General features: G+C 47.2%; 1 protein-coding gene across 9 annotated transcripts in view; it reads right to left on the bottom strand.

The window, feature by feature from the left end:
* SYNJ1 (synaptojanin 1) overlaps positions 1-21446 on the bottom strand; it is a 222428-nt gene that overhangs the window by 175008 nt on the left and 25974 nt on the right. For all 9 annotated transcript variants that reach the window (XR_003857030.1, XM_029603578.1, XM_029603579.1 and 6 more), the window contains exons 3-5: positions 19653-19739; positions 16918-17185; positions 13884-14109 (exon numbers count right to left, since the gene is read on the bottom strand). Coding sequence is in view for 8 of the 9 variants with exons in the window: in XM_029603578.1 (XP_029459438.1) it covers positions 13884-14109; positions 16918-17185; positions 19653-19739 (581 nt within the window). In the remaining variant the exon portion in view is untranslated. The remainder of the gene's footprint in view (positions 1-13883; positions 14110-16917; positions 17186-19652; positions 19740-21446) is intronic.

Raw genomic sequence — 21446 nt, 5'->3', positions numbered from 1 at the left:
GCAGTACTAAAGACGGAACATTCAGTGCCTCATCCATGGCTGCTGAGAACAAACAGGAAAGAACACAATAATCAATGATTAACCTGCTGCAAATACTAACCAGCTCAGAGAACCTGAAAGTTCACAAATCATGCCACCGCCAAAGGGTCAGGATGCTTTGCAAATGGCAAATGAGTCTTTTTGGAGACAAACTACAAAATCATCACGTCCGCTAAAGATTTCAATTTCCATCTGAAGACAGAAGCTGTACGGTCTTGGAAGTTTAGGAACTGCAGCATTTTTTTTTTTTTTTGTTGGTTCCCTGCAAAAGGATGCCAGAAAAAGCAAAGGGATTCTTAAAACTACCACTAAAAGATCCAGCCCAGTGGCTAATGCCATGCGGTACCATGTTGAATGTCCTCAGTTCAATCTGCAGAGGGGGGGAGGGAGCCATGATCAACATTAAGGATGACAAAATTGTGGCTGGATTTAGAGCCCATGATGCAGGATTCCAGAAGCAGTTCTGATGCATGGCCCCCAGCCTCAGGACTATTACTGCAATCACCGGACTAGGAGGGCGAGTCTTAAAATACGGGAAAAATCCTCGGGTACTTGTGAATGAAGGCTCATGGCGCCAGAATCCCAGCACTGGTTCTGATTGAGCCGGAAGAAAAAAAAAAAAGAGAGAGGAAGGAGGAACTACCAGGCCAAACACATCCCCCCCTCCCCCCCCAACAAAATTATACCTTTCCATCATCAATAAAGTGTGACATAAGGTATCGCCATGTCACTTCTGAGTCACCAGGAAATCTCCCAAACCACGGAAAGTGACAGATACAAGATGTGTTTAAATGTAAGAAGTACTAACATGAATGCAGACCTGGCTGCACATCCAAATGAAGGGACACTACTTCAGACAGGACCTGCTGTTCAGATGAAATGAGGTGCTGAACTCCTGAGGAGAGTGGATATGTCATCTCTTACAGATGTTATGAATTCAATTGTTTAACTTGAAATGGACACCAAAATATGAATACGAACATTAGGAACCAAACCCCCCAAACAGTGAGCTGTAGAGACACAAGTACACACGGTAAAATGTAAAGTAGAGCATCTTGCTCATAGCGCCTGTTCCTGAAGTAGAAGAGCTGAACTCAAGGAGTGTCACAATCCTAATATCTGAAATATCAAATGTGCCAAAAACATTGTATGCTGAATAAGAACCTGGAGTCCTGCCCAAGTATGCATTCATGTCTAGCACCACAAATGCTCTGGGTGCCTAGCATCAGATGGGCACTATGCAAGTACAAGGCACCGATCTGATGGGGGGTGAAAGACTGATGTACACGGATGTCCCTCTGAGAGGGACTTTAGGTTGATGGTGTCTGATGTGCTGAAGGCAGCGAGGCAGTGTGACAAGGCGATAGGTAAAGCTAGAAGAATGCTGGGCTGCAAAGAGAGAGGAATAAACCAGTAAGAAAACGAAAGTAGGTCCTTGGTGAGGCCTCACCTGGAGTACTGTGTTCAGTTCTGGAGCCCGTATCTCTAAAATGATAGAGACAGGATGGAGGCAGTCCAGAGAAGGGCGACCAAAATGGTGTGAGGTCTGTATCGGAAGACTTATGAGGAGAGGCTGAATATGTAAACTCTAGAAGAGAGGAGGTGCAGGGGAGATATGATACAGACCTTCAGATACATGAAAGGTTTTAATGATGCACAAACTCTGAACCTTTTCCTCTGGAAAGGAAACAGTACAACTAGGGGTCACGAAATGAAACTCCAGGGGGAAAGATTAAGAACCAAGATCAGGACTTTTTTTTTTAAATCTCAGAGAGGGCGGTGGATGCCTGGAATGCCCTTCTGGAAAGATGTGGTGAGGATGAAAACAGTAAACAAATTCAAAAGGGCACGGGATAAACACTGTGGATCCCTAAAGGCTTGAGGATGATAATAGAGAAAAAGATGCATGGGGGTAACCTGCCCAGAGCAGCAGTTAGTACCCTTAACAGAAGGCATGGGGGGATTACTACCCTTAACCAGTTAGCCTTGATGATTTTGACACAACTGCAATATTGCTCTCCACTTTGATGGCGGGGTGGGTAAAAAAGTGATTGGGTTCTGAAGCCAGCTAACGCTGGGCCCCGACTTTTACAGTCTAGGGTACTGATACATTGACACTGGGAATAAAGCTTATATAGTCAAGTCCAAAAGCGAAAAAACATTCAAACAGCATTATCTGAATTATCAGGAAGGCTGCTCACCAGGCAAAAATGTTGCAGTAATTTTGTTATGGGTTTGACAGTTGCTTGGTTTTGCTTGTAAGTATTACTATCCTTAACATAAGGCTTGGGGGTAACCTGCACAGAGAGCAGACTTGCTTACCTGTAACAGGTGATCTCCCAGGACAGCAGGATGTTAGTCCTCACAGATGGGCGACATCATCAGATGGAGCTCGGCACAGAATACTTTTGTCACACTGAGCATGCCCAGCATGCCACTAACTTTGCAGTCACATGGGGTCCCCCTTCAGTCTCGTATCAAAGCAGAAAAGAACGAGCGAAAAAATAAAACAACAAAACACAGATGAACCCAACTCTGCGGGGTGGCAGGTGGATTTCCTAAAAACTAACACCTTGGCTTTCTCCCAGGACAAGCAGGATGGTAGTCCTGACAAATGGGTGAATATCAAGCAGCAGGCTGCTCCCAGAACATATAGGGCCAATAGACACCCAATATCATGCAGCAGGCACAACAAGGGTGTTGTTGGCAACAACAGGGGGCAGTCTGAACCTCCTACTAGGCCCTAGGTAGGGAGAGTTGAGTTCTTACACTGGAAATAGGTTACAGAGGACAGACTGGCCAAAGACGCTGTCCCGTCTGCCATCCTTGTCCAGACAGTAATGGGCTGCGAAGGAGTGGAGGGAACTCCACATCACGGCTATGCAGATTTCAGCAATAGGGACTGCTCAGAAGTGGGCTACTGATGCTGCCATGGCCCTCACTGAGTTCGCTTTCACTCAACCTCTGAGTGGAAGGCCCGCTTGCTCATAACAGAAAGCGATACAGTCCGCCAACCAATTGGATAGGGTCTGTTTGCCCACCACAACTCCAAGTCTATTCTTATCAAAAGGAGACAGAGTTGGGTGGACTGCCTGTGGGCTACGGTGCGCTCTAAATAAAAAGTGAGAGCACGCTTGCAGTCCAAGATGTGCAGAGCCCGCTTACCTGGGTGAGCTTGTGGCCTTGGGGAAAAAGGTGGGCAACACGATGGACTGATTCAGGTGGAAGTCAGTCACCACCATAGGCAGGAACTTAGGATGAGTGCGCAACACTACTCCGTCATGGAAGAACCTCGCACAGGGAGGATAGGTCACTAGGGCCTACAGCTCACTGACTCTCAGGCCGATACAGTAAAAGTCGCGGGAGAGCGGGCGAGCGCCCGCTCTTCCGGCACGTGCACAAGCCATTCTCCTGTGCGCCCGATACAGTAAATAAAATTATGCTAATTAGGGCCCGTGGTAAAAGGAGGCGCTAGGGACACTCGCGCATCCCTAGCACCTCCTTTTTGACAGAAGTGGCGGCTGTCAGCGGGTTTGACAGCCGACGCTCAATTTTGCTGGCGCCGTTCTCAAACCCGCTGACAGCCCCGGGTTCGGAAATCAGACGCCGGCAAAATTGAGCATCCGGTTTTCAACACACGAGCTGATTTAAAAAAATTTTTATTTTTTTTTTTAAATTTTCAGTTTTTTTGGGTTTTTTTTTTACTTTTGGGACCTCAGACTTAATATCGCCATGTACAGAAAAGCAGTTTTTACTTTTTTCTGTACACTTTCCCGGTGCCGGCAAAAATTAACACCTACCTTTTCTGAAAGTAACATTTTACTTACTGAATCGCGCAGGAATAACTAATAGGGCAATCAACATGCATTTGCATGTTGCAGGCGCTATTAGTTTCGGGGGGTGGGCCGCGCATTTTCGACACACTGTTATCCCTTACTGAATAAGGGGTAAAGTTAGCGCTTCGAAAACGCACGGTCAATCGTGGGTTAACAGTGCACTCTGTCGGAGCACACTGTACTGAATCGGCCTGTCTGTGAGCAGAAGTAACTGCCACTAGGAAGATGACCTTCCAGGTGAGGTGCTTCAACTCGCAGGAGCGCAGGGGCTCAAACAGAGGCCGCATGAGCCACACAAGCACTATGTTGAGACCCCAGGCCACAACCGGATGACGTAGTGGAGGCTTCAGTTGAAGCTTCTCATGAAGCGCCCCACTAAGGGCTGCATCAAGATCGGAGTGTTGTCCGCTCCACGGTGGTAGGCACTGGTAGCACCGGGACTGAAGTAGTCTGTAATCCAGACTCCGAGAGGTAGTCCAAAGTCTAGGGGTGGGGCAAGTGAAAGGGTCAAGATCCTGTTCTGCACACCAGGACAAGAACCTCCTCCACTTTGCTTGGTAGGGCTTCCACGTGAAAGGCTTACGCGAAGCTACCAGGACTTATGACACATTGTCCGAAAGGTTGAGGGACTGAAGCACTAGCCTTTCAACATCCAGGCCAGAGGGCCAACGACCGGAAGTTTGGGTGGTGCAGTCTGCCCTGATCCTGTGTGATGAGGTCGGGCAAGGTGCCCAGGCGGATGGGCTTCTGGACCGACAGGTCGCGGAGGATCAGAAACCAGACCTGCTGAGGCCATTTCAGGGTTATGAGGATCATGGAGCCTCTGTCCTGTTGTAGCTTCACGAGAGTCTTGCCTATGAGCAGAACGGAGGGTATGCATAAAGGAAACCCGCACTCCAGGAGCGGTTGAAGGCATCCATGGCTGGCCCCTTTCCCTCCCTGCGCAGAGAGCAGAAGCGATTCATCTTGTGGTTCTGCGAGGACACGAAGAGATCCATGTCTAGCTGACCCCACCAGCGGAAGATCTTTTCCACCACATAGGGGTTCAGGGACCACTCGTGGGGGTGGAATGTCCGACTGATGCGGTCCGACACCACATTCTCCGTCCCTGCCAGGTAGATCACGTGCAGGAGCATGGAACGTGTCAGGGCCCAGGCCCAAATCTGCACTGCCTCTTGGCAGAGGAGCCAAGAGCCTATGCCCCCTTGTTTGTTCATGTACCACACGGCCACTTGGTTGTTCGCCTGAATCAAGACCATCCTATTGGACAGGCAGTCCTGGAACACGTAGAGCTCATACCGCATCGCTTGGAGTTCCAGGAAGTTTATCTGGCATCTCGCCTCGGGCTTCGACCACACCCCTTGCGTGCAGAGGCCATTGGCATGGGCCCCGCAGCCTAGGTTGGAGGCATCTGTGGTCAGGATCACTTAAGCAGCTGGGGACTGAAAGGGAAGTCCCTTGCTCAGGTTGGATTCCTGCACCCACCAGGCGAGGGAGAGCTGAAGTGCTTCAGTTATCCGGACCAGTGTAGAGAGTTCTTGAAAGGCTTGGTGCCACTGAGACTGCAGAGTCCACTGCGTAACCCTCATGGCCAGGCTGGCCATTGGGATGACGTGTACCGACGACAATTTGTGATCCAGCAACTTCAAGAGCCAGCGGGTTGAGGCTGTCTGCCAGTGACGAATGGACCTGGCTAACCCAGCAGGGTGGCTATGCGATCACTGGGAAGGAACGCCTTGGCCACCGGGGTGTCCAGATCCGCCCCTATGAAACTGAGCCGCTGGAACAATGTTAGTTGGGATATCGGGAAATTGATGAGGAACCCCAGTGACTGGAGGAGCCTCGCTGTTACGTTCAGAAACTGAAGGGCTCCTTCCCTCGAAGAACTCCTGATAAGCCAATTGTCCAGATATGGGAACACATGCACCCCCTTCCGGCTCAAATGTGCTCCCACCACTGCCAGGCACTTTGTGAAGACCCGGGGTGTGGAGGTGAGCCCAAAGGGAAGAACCCTGTACTGGAAATGCTGCTGGTCTACCACGAAGTGCAGATATTTCTGATGAGGCGGAAAGATGGCGGTGTGAGTAGGCGTCTTGTAGATCGAAAGAGCAAAGCCAGTCCCCCTTGATGAAGAAGCAGGAGTAAGGTACCCAAGGATACCATTTTGAACTGCTCTCTCCAGAGGAACTTGTTTAAGGCATGGAGGTCGAGGATGGGACGGAGGCCGCCTGTTTTTTTGGAATGAGAAAATACCTGGAGTAGATCCCCCAGCTGCGATGAGCCTGGGGGACCGGTTCTATGGTTCTGGACCATAGCAGGACTGAGAGTTCTAACTTGGGAGTTGTTGCGTGTTCCACAAGGCTCCACGCCAGAAAGGGAGGGAGAGTCTGGGGGAACAGTGAGAAGGTTCAGGCGGTAACCCTGTGCTACGATGGATAACACCCGTCAGTTGGTGGTAATGGGGGGGGGGGGGGGGAACCAGCTTTTTGCGAATAGGCAGAGTCGGCCCACCACATGTGGGTCGGATGGTGCGGGCACTGGGGTTAGGCTGCTGCTCTCTCTGTGCCAGTCAAAAGCCAGCCGCAGGGTTAGGCTAAGCCCGAGGTACCGGCTGTTGGCTGGGGTGGCCTTTTGGGGCAGCCCAAGCCGGTCGAGTGTGTGAGGCCGGAGGGTAATATCTCCGCTGCCTGTAAAATGGCTTCCTAGAATCTCTACGTGGCACCCTGCAGGTCGCCGAAGAGGGGCCAGAGGTGGTAGTAGATAACTGGCACAGGGTTTCATGGTGATCTTTGAGCTGGGCCACCGAGTCCCTGATTTTGTCCCCAAACAGGTTCTCTCCTGTTCAGGGGAGGTCAGCCAGTTTGTCTTGGAACTCTGGATGGAGGTCGGAGGCTTTTAGCCAGGCCCATCGTCGAGCACTAATGCCCGCCACTGAAACCCTTGCCGCCGTCTCAAAGACATCGTAGGCTGCCCTCACTTCATGCTTACCAGTCTCAAATCCTTTTTAGACAATGGATTCCAGGCCCTCCTGGAACGGTTGTGGAAGGCCCTCAGCAAACTCCTGGACCTGTTTCCAGGGGTTTCGGTTGTACAACTGGTATGCCGCTATTCTGGAGATGAGCATGGCCCCTTGGAAAACTTTCCGGCCTAGAGCGTCTAAGGCTCTATGGTCCTTCCCTGGAGGGGCGGAGGAGTGAGGGTGGGCTTTCTTGGCCTTTTTCTGGGCTGATTCTACTACCACTGACAGGTGAGGCAACTGGCTCGCCTGCACAAAGCTCATGAAAGATAAGTCCTTAGGAGGCAAGCACAGTCTCTCATCTGGGGGAGAAGGCTCCGACAGAAGATCTTCAGAGGCCTCGGAGGAATGCTCAGAGGAGGCATCTCCCCATGGGTCATAAGGGGTCTCCTCCTCACCACTAAACTGTCTGGGTTGAGGAGGAAGGCCAAAACCCAAACCATGGGGCGCAGTCACCGATGGTCAGCGAGGGGGAACAGACAGCGGTTGCGCTGGCATCGAGGGCACTGGGACCTGTTATGGACAGTAGGGAACCAGGAGGCCCGAGAGTCCGGGAATGGGATATGGCACCAGCGGCACTGCCCGTGGAGGTGGGTCTGGAGTCGTATGTTCCTCCTCCGAGAAGCCCAGAATCAGGATTGCGATGGGAGGTGGGGGGGAGAAGAACCAGTGGTGGACTGGGCACCAGGGTCCCGCCGGTACAGGCCGTGTCAGTAAGGCACCAAGAAGCATGTCCAGCCTTTCCAGCAAAGGTGCCAACATGGAGGGCGCAGGTTCCGGTGCCGATATGGGGGCCGGCGTCAGTGGCTGCTGGAGACCCTGGAGGGCATTTAGCACTGCCTGTTGAACCATGTGGTCAAACACCTCTCCAAACGTGAGTGCAGTGAACACCAACCCAGGAGGAGGCGGCACACTGGGTGACACAAGAGCATCCACGGGAGTCCGCAGGGGCTTGGTGGCAAACACCGAAATCGGTGAAACGCCCTGGGCTCCCAGGCTTGGAGAAGGACAGCGCCTCCTCCCTTCGGGGCCTCTTCGGAGGGGGCTCAGCAGAGGCTGATGTCCTTCTGGTGTTGGTGCTGACTCCGGATGGTGAAGACAGTCTGTGCCGGTGTTGATGCTTCCCACGGTGCTCGGCCCAGTCCTCCGGCACTGAGGAAGATGATCCAGAAGCCTTTGATTGTCCCAATGCAGGTGAGGGGTGATTGCCTGCTCCTTGTTCATCGCAGCAGGGCACCAAAGGCGAAGGTCCCAAGTCAGATCAATCCCAGTGACTCGGAACCAAAACAAGTGCTCAATCTTGTCCAGGTGGTGGCCTTTGGGGGTCATCTGAGCACAGCTGGGTCACAGACAGACATAGTGGGAAGGCCTCAGACACTGGATGCAAATGTTGTGTGGGTCCGTGATGGACATAGTCTGCGGACAAACTTTCTAAAACCGGTTGCTATTGAAAAAAGGTGGCGCGTGGTCAGTGCCCAGCGGCTACTGGGAGGTAGACACTCGGGAATCGACCGCAACAACTCAAAAAAGTACCTACCGAATGCCGGAGGAATCGATTTGTGACGGGGGACCGTGAGATGGGGAAAAAAACTGAAGAAAAAAAAAAAACAGTGAAATTCTTCTTTGAGGGAAAAATGAGAGCTCCACAAACCACGAGGCAACAGCACCGCGGAAAAAAAGGAGACTGAAGGCTGACCCCATGTGGCTGCGGGGTTAGTGGCTGCTGGGCATGCTCAATGTGCCAAAGTTTCTAGAAACAAAAGGATTCCATGCCAGGCTCCATCTGATGATGTCACCCATCTGTGAGGACTACCATCCTGCCTGTCCTGGGAGAATGGCAGTTACTACCCTTAACAGACACATGGGGGTAACCTGCACAGAGTGGCAGTTGATGTCATGGGAAGCTAGCTGGGCAGACTGGATGGACCATTTGGTCTTTTTCTGCTGACAGTACTATATTACTATGTAAGGGTCCAAGGCACTCCCAAAATAATACAGAGTAAAGGCATGTTTGAAATGAGAAGCCCAAGAAACTCAACCAGCAGAGATTTATTTATCTAAATTTGATTAAACACCTTACAAACAAATCATATAAAACACACTAAAATCAATACATGCATCATAAAATAATAATACATTACAAAATGTAAAATCCCCACTAAACCCTGGCTTGCATTTTTCATCCTTTCTACTGCTGCTTCAAGGCAGGAAAAGGCACACCAACATGCCAAAGTTCCCTTGAGACACTGAGGTCATCTTAAGGCAGTTAAATGTTTCCAAGCCACAAAAGCTTCTAGGTATCTGAGGTTCCAGAGAAATCCTAGTACTGAAGCACTAAAGCATGGCTTCCTACTTAAGAAATGTTGAAGCACTTTAGAGACATCTAAACACTGTGCGCTGATGCAGAAACAGCAAAAGTAACCTCAAGACACCATCAATAAGCTATTGCATTAAGGAAAGCTCAAATTAATGAAGCATTATGAGATTGTGGTCTATGAAGGAGAATCACCTTCACAGGTGAAGGTGTTAGACAGGCCCATTTGAAATATGTTGGCTTGGATGCGACCATGCCCAGTTTGGAGTTGGTTAAGATGGAATCTAAGGAATCTATCAAGGTTGGAGTTGGGTGATCTAGCAATAAAGCTCTTAAGCCTGCACTCCTCACATTCCCATCACACTTGCCATAAGTGCACAGCCTAGACATCTGGGAAGAAGCAGGACACCACAAGTAATGAAAGGAAGTATTGAGAGAGTGTGGGTATTGAAGGAACTGTCTGCCCAGGGAATCCAACTGATTGAGTTGATGTAAATGGCAAATAGGATCAAGCTCAGTACAACATATGAGGAGGTGGCATTGCTGTTCACAACAAATATGCATTCATTTCTCTAATTTAAATACCTGAGTAGATTAAAAACTATCAGGGCAAAGATGGTGCTAACTGGAAGCTGTTTGTGTGTTCAGTGGATACAACCCACATGCTGCTGTTAAGTGCCCCATCTGCCCTGTAAGTATAGGTGCTTCTGCATCAGAACTGGATGCAATATTTGCTTGGAGACTATTCAAGTGCCAGAACAAATGTGTAAGTAGAGTAAAATGATGCCTCATCCAAGTGAATTTTCGCATGCTTCAACTTTATGCTGCAGTTGATTGAGGTGCACAATGAAAGTGAGGGAAAGGTGAAGACCATCCAGATAATTCGGATGACTCTCAAATGGGATGATGTTAGTGCCATAGCTAACATGGAGGTGCGGTTGTACTGAGAGTCTAAAACGGTACCCAAACACTTCTGCTCCAGTAAAGCATATGCATACCCTTATATTTCAAAGCACATTGAAAAGAAGCAAAATAAAACCTCTAGCAAGTCCCTAATGGGCAAAAGCATTCTAATAAGAAGTCACGCATTCTCAGTTGAGACTGTGTGATTCAATGGCTTCTCCCGCTGGTCAGTTACCACAGACGACATCTCTCTGTTGTGTTCCTTACCATCACTGTTTCAGCACCAACACACACACAGAGGATAGAAAATTTCATACAATATTACATTACATTACATTGAGTTCTTACATCCTGCTCCTATTCCACAAAAGGCACTCATGAAAATAAGAATGTGTCGTCATCATCATCCCAAAACAAGAGCAATCAACAGCAAATGCAATCAAGCAATTGCAATACAAATGCATATCCCGACCCCCTTCTCTCAAAGAGGGGTAGGGAAAAAATTAACACTAGCTTTCCCACACTCCATAAGCGCTGAAGGGAAAAGTGTGGCTGAATGAAAGGTCTAACTGAAAGCCACAAGCATGCCTCATCCCCTCAGGTATCCTGCAACCTTCAGGCAGAAAAGCCCAAAAAGGAAATGCACCAGAAAGCTAGAAACTCGGATGATTTTTATCTCAAGAAAAAACCTGGAAAAAGAACAGAAATTCCAGAGCAATATTAAAATAAATTTAAAAAATAAAAAACATGGTAGACTCAAGAACAACATTTTAAAAATATTTCTCTTCAGAAAGCGTGGTGGCTACATAAACAGCCTCTCAGCTGAGATGGTGGAGGCCAAGAGGGTACGGAATTTGAGGCAGCCTGGGACGAGCACAGAGGATCCCTAACTGTGAAAAAGTAAGGAGAAAGCCAGGGATCAACTGAGAACTATAGCAGTGCAGCAGGAAGGAAATCGGGACGACTGGATGCGCTTTACGGTCCTTATCTGCTATCATATTCTAGGTTTCAATGTTTCTAAAGTACAAAAAAAAATAAAAATCAGCCCAGCACATGGATGGTGCTGCAAAGGAAAAGAAAAGAACAGAACATCTGGAGCAAACAGCTGACAGCTGGCTTTGTGTTCCAAGCTCCGCAGAATATTAATTCCTGAATTTTAAGATCAGAAAACTTCCCAGGGCAGCATGCCATAGCTTTTGGGATCGATTAGTGAGAATCCACGAAGAAAGCAAGCTGCTTTCAAAGTCAAGAAACCAATGTTTAAGTGTGTAAAATCAATCCTTTAATAGTGTCGTATCATCATGAACTAGCTTTTTCACTCTCACCCCAATGCAGCCTGGAACTGTTAGCCCTGGAGAATATATTCAAAAAGGTCTTAGAAATCCAGGACTTGATCATAATACTTTGATGAGAACAGGTGTTCTATTGCTATCAGGTCTGCCTTTGGACATGTGTAAAAGATACAACTGTACCAGGCTCTCTGGCTTGAGAGGCCCTGTAAGTGATGGGAAGAGGGAGCTGGTTTGGCACCTCTCCCCTGTACCATCTCTCTCCCAAACCAGGAGAAACTGCTGGGGCAATTATGTGGGCCCAGCTGCTAGGAAAGCACAATGGCAGCAGATGGGGTCTATGAAGAGCCCCACAAGCCCATGAACCAGTCTCCTGGTTGCAATCCATGCTCTTCCTTTTCCCAGGGCATGTGCAAGGGGCACATCATTTCTGTATGTGGGCAGTAGGGGCAGCATCAGTGGAGAGGGCTGCTCTCTCTTTCCCCCCTCCCCCACTTCCTTCATTATCTTCTCCTGGTATCCTCGGGGAGGGGTAGGATACTCTGGACTCCCAGTCTCAAGGCTGGTCTCTGGGCAGCGATTCGGGTCATCATAACTGCCGTGTCTGGTAAAGCACCAAGTTGTGGCCTGCCTGCCTGCCTCTTATCTCCATCCCCAGCATCTGTCTCCTACCTCTCCTTCCCTCCCCCTCCTGCTACCATATCTACCACCACACGCTCCCCTGCCTTCCCTGAGGACAGGGGTGAGCAAGGTTGGGTTTTTTTTTTTTCATTTATTACACCCCCCCCCCCCCCCCCCCCAAAGACAACTACACAGCCAACCAGTTTTGTTTGCTGAAAGGAATAAATGCACAGACACATCACCCCACACTCCAGACAGAATGACAGACAAAAGACTCACCACACCAAGACATAAGACCACACCACACAAATACAGAGATAGACACTGCAAAATCAGAAACACACATCACACCAGTGTCTTCTCAGATATTTCTCCTACTGTTTTCTGGATGTACATTTTTCTTGCTAGCTCTCTCCCTCTCAACAGGCTACCTGGATTCTCTCTTTCCACCGGCCCCATCAGTTCCCCAGGTGTTTCTCTCTCTCTTTCCACCGGCCCCATCAGTTCCCCCAGCCGTTTCTCTCTCTCTTTCCACCGGCCCCATCAGTTCCCCCAGCCGTTTCTCTCTCTCTTTGCACCGGCCCCATCAGTTCCCCAGCCGTTTCTCTCTCTCTTTGCTCCGGCCCAATCAGTTCCCCAGCCGTTTCTCTCTCTCTTTGCTCCGGCCCCATCAGTTCCCCAGCCGTTTCTCTCTCTCTTTGCTCCGGCCCAATCAGTTCCCCAGCCGTTTCTCTCTCTCTTTCCACCGGCCCCATCAGTTCCCCAGCCGTTTCTCTCTCTCTTTCCACCGGCCCCATCAGTTCCCCTGGCGTTTCTCTCTCTCTTTCCACCGGCCCCATCAGTTCCCCAGCCGTTTCCTCTCTCTCTTTCCACCAGCCCCATCAGTTCCCCAGCCATTTCTCTCTCTTTCCACCGGCCCCATCAGTTCCCCAGCCGTTTCTCTCTCTCTTTCCACCGGCCCCATCAGTTCCCCTGGCGTTTCTCTCTCTCTTTCCACCGGCCCCATCAGTTCCCCAGCCGTTTCTCTCTCTCTTTCCACCGGCCCCATCAGTTCCCCTGGCGTTTCTCTCTCTCTTTCCACCAGCCCCATCAGTCCCCCAGCCGTTTCTCTCTCTCTTTCCACCAGCCCCATCAGTTCCCCAGGCGTTTCTCTCTCTCTTTCCACCAGCCCCATCAGTTCCCCAGCCGTTTCTCTCTCTTTCCACCGGCCCCATCAGTTCCCCTGGCGTTTCTCTCTCTCTTTCCACCGGCCCAATCAGTTCCCCAGCCGTTTCTCTCTCTCTTTCCATCGGCCCCATCAGTTCCCCAGCCGTTTCTCTCTCTCTTTCCATCGGCCCCATCAGTTCCCCAAGCATTTCTCTCTTTTTCCACCGGCCCCATCAGTTCTCCACCCATTTATTTTCTCCCCCTTTATCTTCTGGCTGGCATGGCCACTGCCGTGCTCCTCTTCCAGTTGCACCTCTGTCAGCGGGTTACAAAATGAGTAAAAACCCTGGCTAGTTGGGAATGACGGCTCAAGATGCCCAAGCCCACCAGAGTCTGTTTACGATGGAGCTGGAAGCCCAAAGGGAGTGAAAAGAAACTGTAAGGCCCCAAAAAAAATTTAAAAACTATGAACTCATAAAAGTGAACTAATTATCAATATCAGCCCAATGATATATCAAGATCTATCTGTAATTGAACCAGGAGTGATTTAAGAGATCCAGTTTAGAAATTATCCAAAAAATATATTGCGAGACTTCCCTTGTAAAGAAAGTTTTAAGAAATGTACAGCTCTCCTGTGTAACATTTTGTTTTTACTTCTTTTTTTTAAGGACACATGTAGAAGTATAGAAAAACATACAATGAAGTAAGGTGTCAAATACCTGTTCAGTTTCTACAAAGTTAGCAGCTTGCCCATCATCATTTGTGCCTCGCACATTAAACCTGGTCCCTGCTCTTTCACAGCTCAGGCGGGAAATAAGGCAGGCTTTTGCTTGCTTGTGAGCTGCATATATGGTTCGAATCTCTACGCCACCACACATGAGGCGAAGCAGCCAGTCATCACAGTTCACGCCATAGTGCTTCAGATGCAAATGCAGAGATTGGTTCCTGTTGGAAAAGGAAGAAAACCCTAGTAAATGTTTTACAATGCATTATAAGGCCCAGTTCCCAACTCTTGCTCATCTTTCAGTAACTAGTGCAAAGCAATCATCTCGAGTAAACACGAGCAGCAGACCTGCCCCCACTGACTCTGCCAGCACTATTAGTATTACCACATCAAGAAAGAGAAAACCTTCACAGCAACCAGAGTGGAAGAGAGACTCGCCACCTTTGGAAACCTAGCCAGCACCTCTACCTGCTTCAGAAAGCAGATTCTCTTCGCATTCATATAATGCTCCTACTTCTGCTGAAATGTCTGAGGCTCGTCATCCTAGATCTGCCAAGAAGAGCAGCTGGGACAAAGCTATTAGGGAAAAATATATGGGAAAGCAAAAGTGGCAACTAGGTCTCTGCTGTGCAACTTGAACTACAATTTTGTTTTGAGTGGGGAAAAATGTGACTCTTTGATGCCTCTGTCTGAATCTTGTCCTTCTATGGTGCAGCAGCAAAGGTGTATAAACTGAAGCCGCAGAATTGGCTTGTTCTGATCAGCAGCTGGCATCTCTTTGTTCCTGCACCGTAGATGTAAACAAATGTCACTATTTCTATTCTGCTAACCCTGATGCTGCCTCTAAGCTCAGAATCTGATTTTAAAATTTGTGTGGCTAAACACCTTCAGAAAACAATGTTTAACTGGCACAAACACAGCAAGATGTATCATTATCAATCTTTAAAAAGTGTTTCCTGCCAATAAATGCGCCATCAAAAAATATTTAAAACATCAATGGTAGATGCACACCATGGACATCTTTTGTTACCTGAAACAATAGTCATAAATGTTTTAAGAAAGTGACCACTATGACTTACCTCACTTTCACTGAACTGGTCCAATTTTCTTATGATGTCACAAATGACATCACGCATGTTTGACAAAGTAAAAAAATCTAATGTGTGATTTATGACATTGGTTCCAGCATGTCTGCCACTAAGAGTTCAAAGCTGCTTAAAGACTTTCTAAAATAATGAAGGCACACTAACATTTTTAGTAAATAATAGGTGCATATTATTGATTGATATGCATGCTCCTGAAGTACTGATGTGATAGGCATCTCAAATGTTCCTTGAAAAGAATACTGGATAGGGGAGTTCATTTAACTTCTACTAGGGGTTTTGTAAATTACTTGATAAAGGTTTGATTGTTGTGAATAAAAAAAAAACAAAACAAAAAAACCTCTATTGGTGGGACAATTCTATGAAATTGCCACTAGATGGCATCATGTATGGTAAAATTACACTATGCATGTGCAAATAGGCACATCTGGGAGGAGTGGTAGCTGACCTGTAATTCCTGTGTCATCTTTAAGAGGGCTTAGAAGAGAAATCTTCTTGGGGAGGGGGGGGGGGGGGAGTGTTATTGGGTCAATATAATCAATCTGGAAGGAGGAGTTGGGGAGATTACAGGGACCCACATGAAGTGTGGCATGCCCGGGGCACTTCTTCTCAAGGACAGGGCTCTGCAAGGCCTTTGCCCATGAAGAGAAATCCCTGAGGTGGTTGTTCCTCCCCATGGGTCCTAAGGAAGGAGTGACATTGGGTCCCATCATTTGTAGAAGATCTGGAGGTGAAAAGGGTGCAAGAGGCTTAAGTTGGGGAAGCTGGGGAATCCCTGCCAAGGTCTCAAGGTATGTACCTGGGTTGTTCCAGCAGGATAATGCAAAGACTCAGATGTATTAAGAAATGATGAGCTTATATTGGATGGTGATTGGTATTCTGGAACCTATTTGGAGGCAATTTGAAAGAGGTAGCATGTGTAGGAATTTATGTAGTAACAAGGGAAGACAAGGTTTGGGGGGGGGGGGGGGGGGGTACTATATACTCTTTGGAAGGCATAGTTGTAATACAAATTCAAATAAGTTGTTTTTGGAAAATGATGCGTTGCAGCCTGGCTGTGGAAGCCTTTCAGCTCCTGATTTAATCAGTGCATGTTAAACATTTTTGTAAAGTTTGATGGCTGGTAATCCCCAGGAAATAAAATGTGTTAGTTTGAGTATACCATGGAATGAATCCCTATTTTATCTACTAGTGAGAGTATCTGGGGACGGAGGTGAAAAAGCGGTCAAAACGATTCAGAAGCTTCATTGGCTCCCCGTTAAATATCGGATCGAATTTAAAGGTTTTACTTTTCAAATACAAAGTTTTAAAATTGGATGGTCCTTAGCTAGCTGATCTTTTGAATGCTTATATTCCTAGTTGTACATTGTGATCAGCTGATAAAAGTTTACTAGTAAATTCCCATAGACAAGACAGCATTTTTACAGGAAACATGCACCAGATCTTTTTTCAGTGAATGGGCCTAGTTTGTGGAATTCTTTGCCTGTAACTCTTACATGCTATTAATGACATTGGGAGCTTTAGGAAACAATTAAAAGCTTATCTGTTTCTACAAGCTTTTGCATTATAATGTTCTGAATAGGAGTTAAGATTTTTTTTTATTGTTCTATTGTATATGTTAATGTTGTATGTGGTTGTATTTTATGTTTGATTGTTCTGAACTATTTTTATGTAACCTGCTTAACACGATCCATTGTAATAAGCAGGATAAAAACATTTTTAAATCAGATCAAATAAATGGTTTGTTTTCCCTGTCCAGCTGAGAACAAACTTACCCCACCCCAAATGCTGGACCTATTACTTAGCGAACCCTCCCGAAAGACTAGCACTTTGCCTCCAAACAGGCACCAGACCCTTTCACATTTTGTGTGTCCTTCCAGGGACGGTTACACTAAGCAGTACAAGACCGTTTAATCAGACACTCACCAGAAGAACCTGTTGTCAGTGGTTTGCTCTTCCATACTACGATGGGCGTTGAGACTCAGATCTAAACTGACCCCAGTAGCAGACCAGGCAAAGTAAAAATTGCCTGAGTTCAAAACCTTGCGGACTTCTGATACACGGTCTTCATCGGAAGGATCAATCCGCAATGATATAAATTCAGTGGTAGTAACGCGAAAAACTTCAGACTCCTGAATCTTGCCCACAGACATGCATCCTGTGACTAGCACTAGATAACGTAACATTGTATCTCCTGCAAAACAAGAAGTTTACAAAAACTGAAACATCAATAACAGAAACAAAGAGTATCAAGTGACTATAAATACAAGTGTAAATTTAGCCAGATACATCCGTTCACTGCCTTCTAATATCGATATGTAAACTTAACATTTACACCAACAGGGTAAAAAAGTCAAGTCAGCATTTATAACGAGGGCCACAGATCAAATCATTTATAACAGTCAAAACAACCACATATTCTTGTTAAACAACTCATTACATCACAGAATGATTGGCAGACAGAGATCGATCAGAAGAGTCAAACTTGCTCTGCTCTTCCTTTAAGAAGTACATAAGACCGGAACTAGAAAGAGATTTTAATTCAAACATTACTGTGCTCTATGTTTGGGACTTACACTCGTTTATGGCTCCAGCATCTCAGCAGGGGCCACCAAGAAGCTGCTGGGCCCGTGTGGCTCTGACATAGGCCAGGACTTCTCCCTTTGTGTGGGCAGTCTCAAATGACAGAATGAATAACTTAACTTACAAGCTGGTTTCTTTTTTTGCATGGTGTAAAACGTTATATACCCACTGAGATCATTTCAAGCAGTTTTTGCATTGATTTCATTAAGCAAAAAAAAAAAAAAAAAAAAGAAGGTAGTTAATTCACTTTTTATTATATTCAGTGATGGGTTTCATTCATTCATAGGCTGAGGGATAGGGATAGCAGCATCCCCTCCTTTTTCTGTAACTTACAAGCAGGAAGGATACAATGGTATTCCAGTGCCTATCAGGGCAAAAGGAGAGGCACCATCTTTTAGGAAATGGGAGCACTGGAGGCGGTCATGTCCATGGAGATGCCCTGCCTTCCACCCTTGCCATATTTTCTAGCTTCTTTTTAATCTCTATAACTGCTAATAAGCTACAAGTCACCAAGTGACAATTTCAGGCTTTGATTATAGGCATGAGCCCCTGCTCTAGGACTTCTAGATCACAACTGCTCAGTCTTCCCCATTTACAATAACTTTTTTACCTTCTTGGTTATTATAGCATCAAAATGGACTGATATTCTCCGATAAATGGTGGGAATTTATTTAAAGATGCCAGCAGCAGGGAAAACCTGGGATAAACAAGCCTCTTTTCACCAAGTAGACACCAAATGTGAGCACAAGGTTAAAAACCAAGTTCAAGATTCAGCTTGCCGGCTCCTGTTGCATTATGAAGTCTACAGGAAGTACAGCTAAGCTGAGTCAAGCTTTGGACAGACAGCACTCATAGACCAGGCAGGTGAATAAGCCTCTCTGCCCCTTGAGTTCTAAGGATGACAGAGTATACACAGAAAGGAAGGATTTGGATACAGTCAACATAAACACAGGGATCTAAAAACACAAGGCAAGTCAAAAGAAGGTCTTATATACTGGCTGCCTGTGCTGAAGTGGCTCTCTCATGGGATTCTGGATCATTCTTACATTCGCTTAAACCAAATCTCTCTTTTGTCCTAATATTTTATTTACTAACTGTCCACAATGTTTTTTTAAGGGGGTGGCCATATCCCCTGCATTAAAACTCTCCTTTGCTGCATGTACATTTCAGTTGTCCATGCTATCTGCATATTCATCAGTAGGATACCACATGGGCTTCTGATGAGGCTCAGCACAGCAGAGTCCCAAGTTGATACCTCTCAAAATGGTGGAAATAGCTAAGTAGACAAAGTGTTAACAATTCATAAGGAATAAAATATAAATCAAACAAGAAGGGATACCTGAATTTCTTTGGTAATTGAGACAAATAAAATGAATATATTTACTGGTAATTGTCATTCTCTAATAGCAGCTCAATGGCGTCTGATAGGTCACATGGTCAAGTAGTATATGATGTCATGTGACCAACATGCAACTCCCACAGAGGTTACTTGCTAGAAGATAAAGCGCAACTATTCATCTGTAAATTACTGCTCTCTTATAATGGTAGTCGCATATATGGGTCACGAGATGGGCTCCCATACCGCTTGGTCACATGACCTCTGTGTGAGCCTATCTGCTTGTTACAGGAGAAAAGCATTAATTAAAACAACTAGTTCTGGTTTTAGCTAGAATCTAATGAGGCCTAGGATCATAAAGCTTCTCTCACAGTTGCCCATCCTACCCCCCCCCCCAACCTCATTTTGTTTTCCCTCCCATATAGGCCAGTCACCGTTAATCTTTTAGAACAGATGCGCATGCCACAGCACTCTGTAGAAATTGGCACAAACGCAGGCAGCAGGCATCGTTGTTGTATGCTGGACCTCCATTCCCTCCCATCCCCAGCCCTGACTTGCCTAAGGAGCAATAATTGGCTCTGGGCATCAGATCTAGGTCTCCTGCATGGCCATACATCCTACTGTCCCTGGGCCATAAGGCCAGCCACCTGCAACTTTAATTTTCAAACAAGCGCATGACAATTTCTAAGCATATTTTGCACAAAACACTAATACAGCATTTGCTTTTTCAGTATCCACTTACCAAGATTTAGCCGTAAGACACCTAACATTCCATATGCATCCATTACTTTAGAATACATGTTCTTGATAGCTTCTTTTTCTGCAGATGCTACAAAAGATAGAAAGATAAAATTTGAATTCTGTGAAAGCACCCTGAATATCCAATGTAGAATTTATTAAGTCTTATTTAGTGGGTGCACCAAAACACAATACAGTAAGGAAGTAATTTGCAGAAAGGATTTACATGCTTAAAACTTGTAAATATATTTCACTGATGTAAATGGACTTTTGAAAATTGGTACAAGAGTACGCTTTTATGCATGTAACTCCTTTGAAAATTACCTACAAAGTGTTGAATATAATAGAGATTTTCAAATTGTTTCTTTGAACCCAGTGGGGAAAAAAAAAACCCCATTTCATCCCCAAAATAACTAATTTCTGACCTGAGTTTTCATTAAATAACTAGCAGTGATATATGCTATACCATGCCTTACAGTGTCGCCAAACTCCTGCTGTGTGCTGTACAACTGAAAATTGTTAAATAAAGAGTTAAAAAAAATAATAAAAATGGAATAATGGGTAGAAAAGGCCTTCCCCCCAGAACTCTATCCACTCTCCCCCCCCAAGCTCAACCACAATATTCTCTTCTCCCCCACCCCCAACCTGGCACCAGCATTCTTTTCCCTCCCTCTCCCCCACCTTACCCAGGCTGACCCCCAGCGTCCTCACCTCTCCTCCACCCCTCCCCCACCCTACCTTGCCACCTTCCCCAGCCCGGCCCCAACATCCTCTCCTCTCCCCCACCATCACCTTCCCCAGCCCGGCCCCAGCTTCCTCTCCTCTCTTCCACCCTACCTTGCCACCTTCCCCAGTCTGGCCCCAGCATTATCTCTCCTCACCCTGCTCCCCCCCGTCACCTTCCCCAGCATCCTTTCCTCTCCCCCCTACTTTCCCCAGCCTGGACCTAGCATCCTCTCCTTGCCCTCCTCTACCCCCCCTCCTCCTCCCCGGTCGCCTTCCCCAGTCTGGCCCCAACATAATCTCCTCACCCTCTTCCCTCAGTCACCTTCCCCAGCATTTTCTCCTCACCTCCCACCTTCCCCCAGCATCTTCTCCTCTCCCCCCATCTTCCCCAACCCATCCTCAGCATCCTCTCTTCTCCCCCAGCCCGGCCCCAGTTTCCTCTCCTTGCCGCCCCCCCCCCCCCCCGTCACCTTCCTCAGCATCGTCTCCTTGTGCCCCCCCTGCCATTTTCCCCAGCCCAGTCCCAACATTCTCTCCCCCTCCCCCAGACTGAAGATAGCACCCTTTGTGCATGCTCCAAAATGGCTGACTAATGTATTGAACTTTTTGTGTGCTTTCTTTCTATGCAGCATACGAGTTTAATTATCAGAATCTCAGGGGATGCCTATGGACCTCAAAGTCAATTGGGATGTGCATGGCTGAAGGACCGAAGGCAGTGGTTCCCAAACCTGTACTCAGTGACCCCCTAGCAGCTGAAGGATCATAGGCAGCAAGAGAGGAGGCTGCTGTGGGAGAGGGAGCTGATGCTAGGCAGGAGTCAAAGAGGAGAGAGGAGGATGAAACTGCTAAGCAAGGGATAGGTGGTAGAGAAGTGGGTGCTGCTGGACAAGGAATGGTGAGGGAGAAAGAGGAGGATGCAGGGAGAAGAGAGGGTGGGAAGTGAAAGAGGGAAATGCTGGATAAAAGGGTGGGAGAAGACAAAGAGAGTGGGGTGCTTTGCTGGAGCTGCTACGACCAAAAGGAAAGAATGCTGTGCTGGAGCTGCCAGCCATCGACAAGTCAAAGTCGGGAG

This window comes from Rhinatrema bivittatum, chromosome 5, assembly GCF_901001135.1.
Source record: "Rhinatrema bivittatum chromosome 5, aRhiBiv1.1, whole genome shotgun sequence".
Lineage (NCBI taxonomy): Eukaryota > Metazoa > Chordata > Amphibia > Gymnophiona > Rhinatrematidae > Rhinatrema > Rhinatrema bivittatum.
This window is presented reverse-complemented; position numbering and strand designations above follow the sequence as displayed.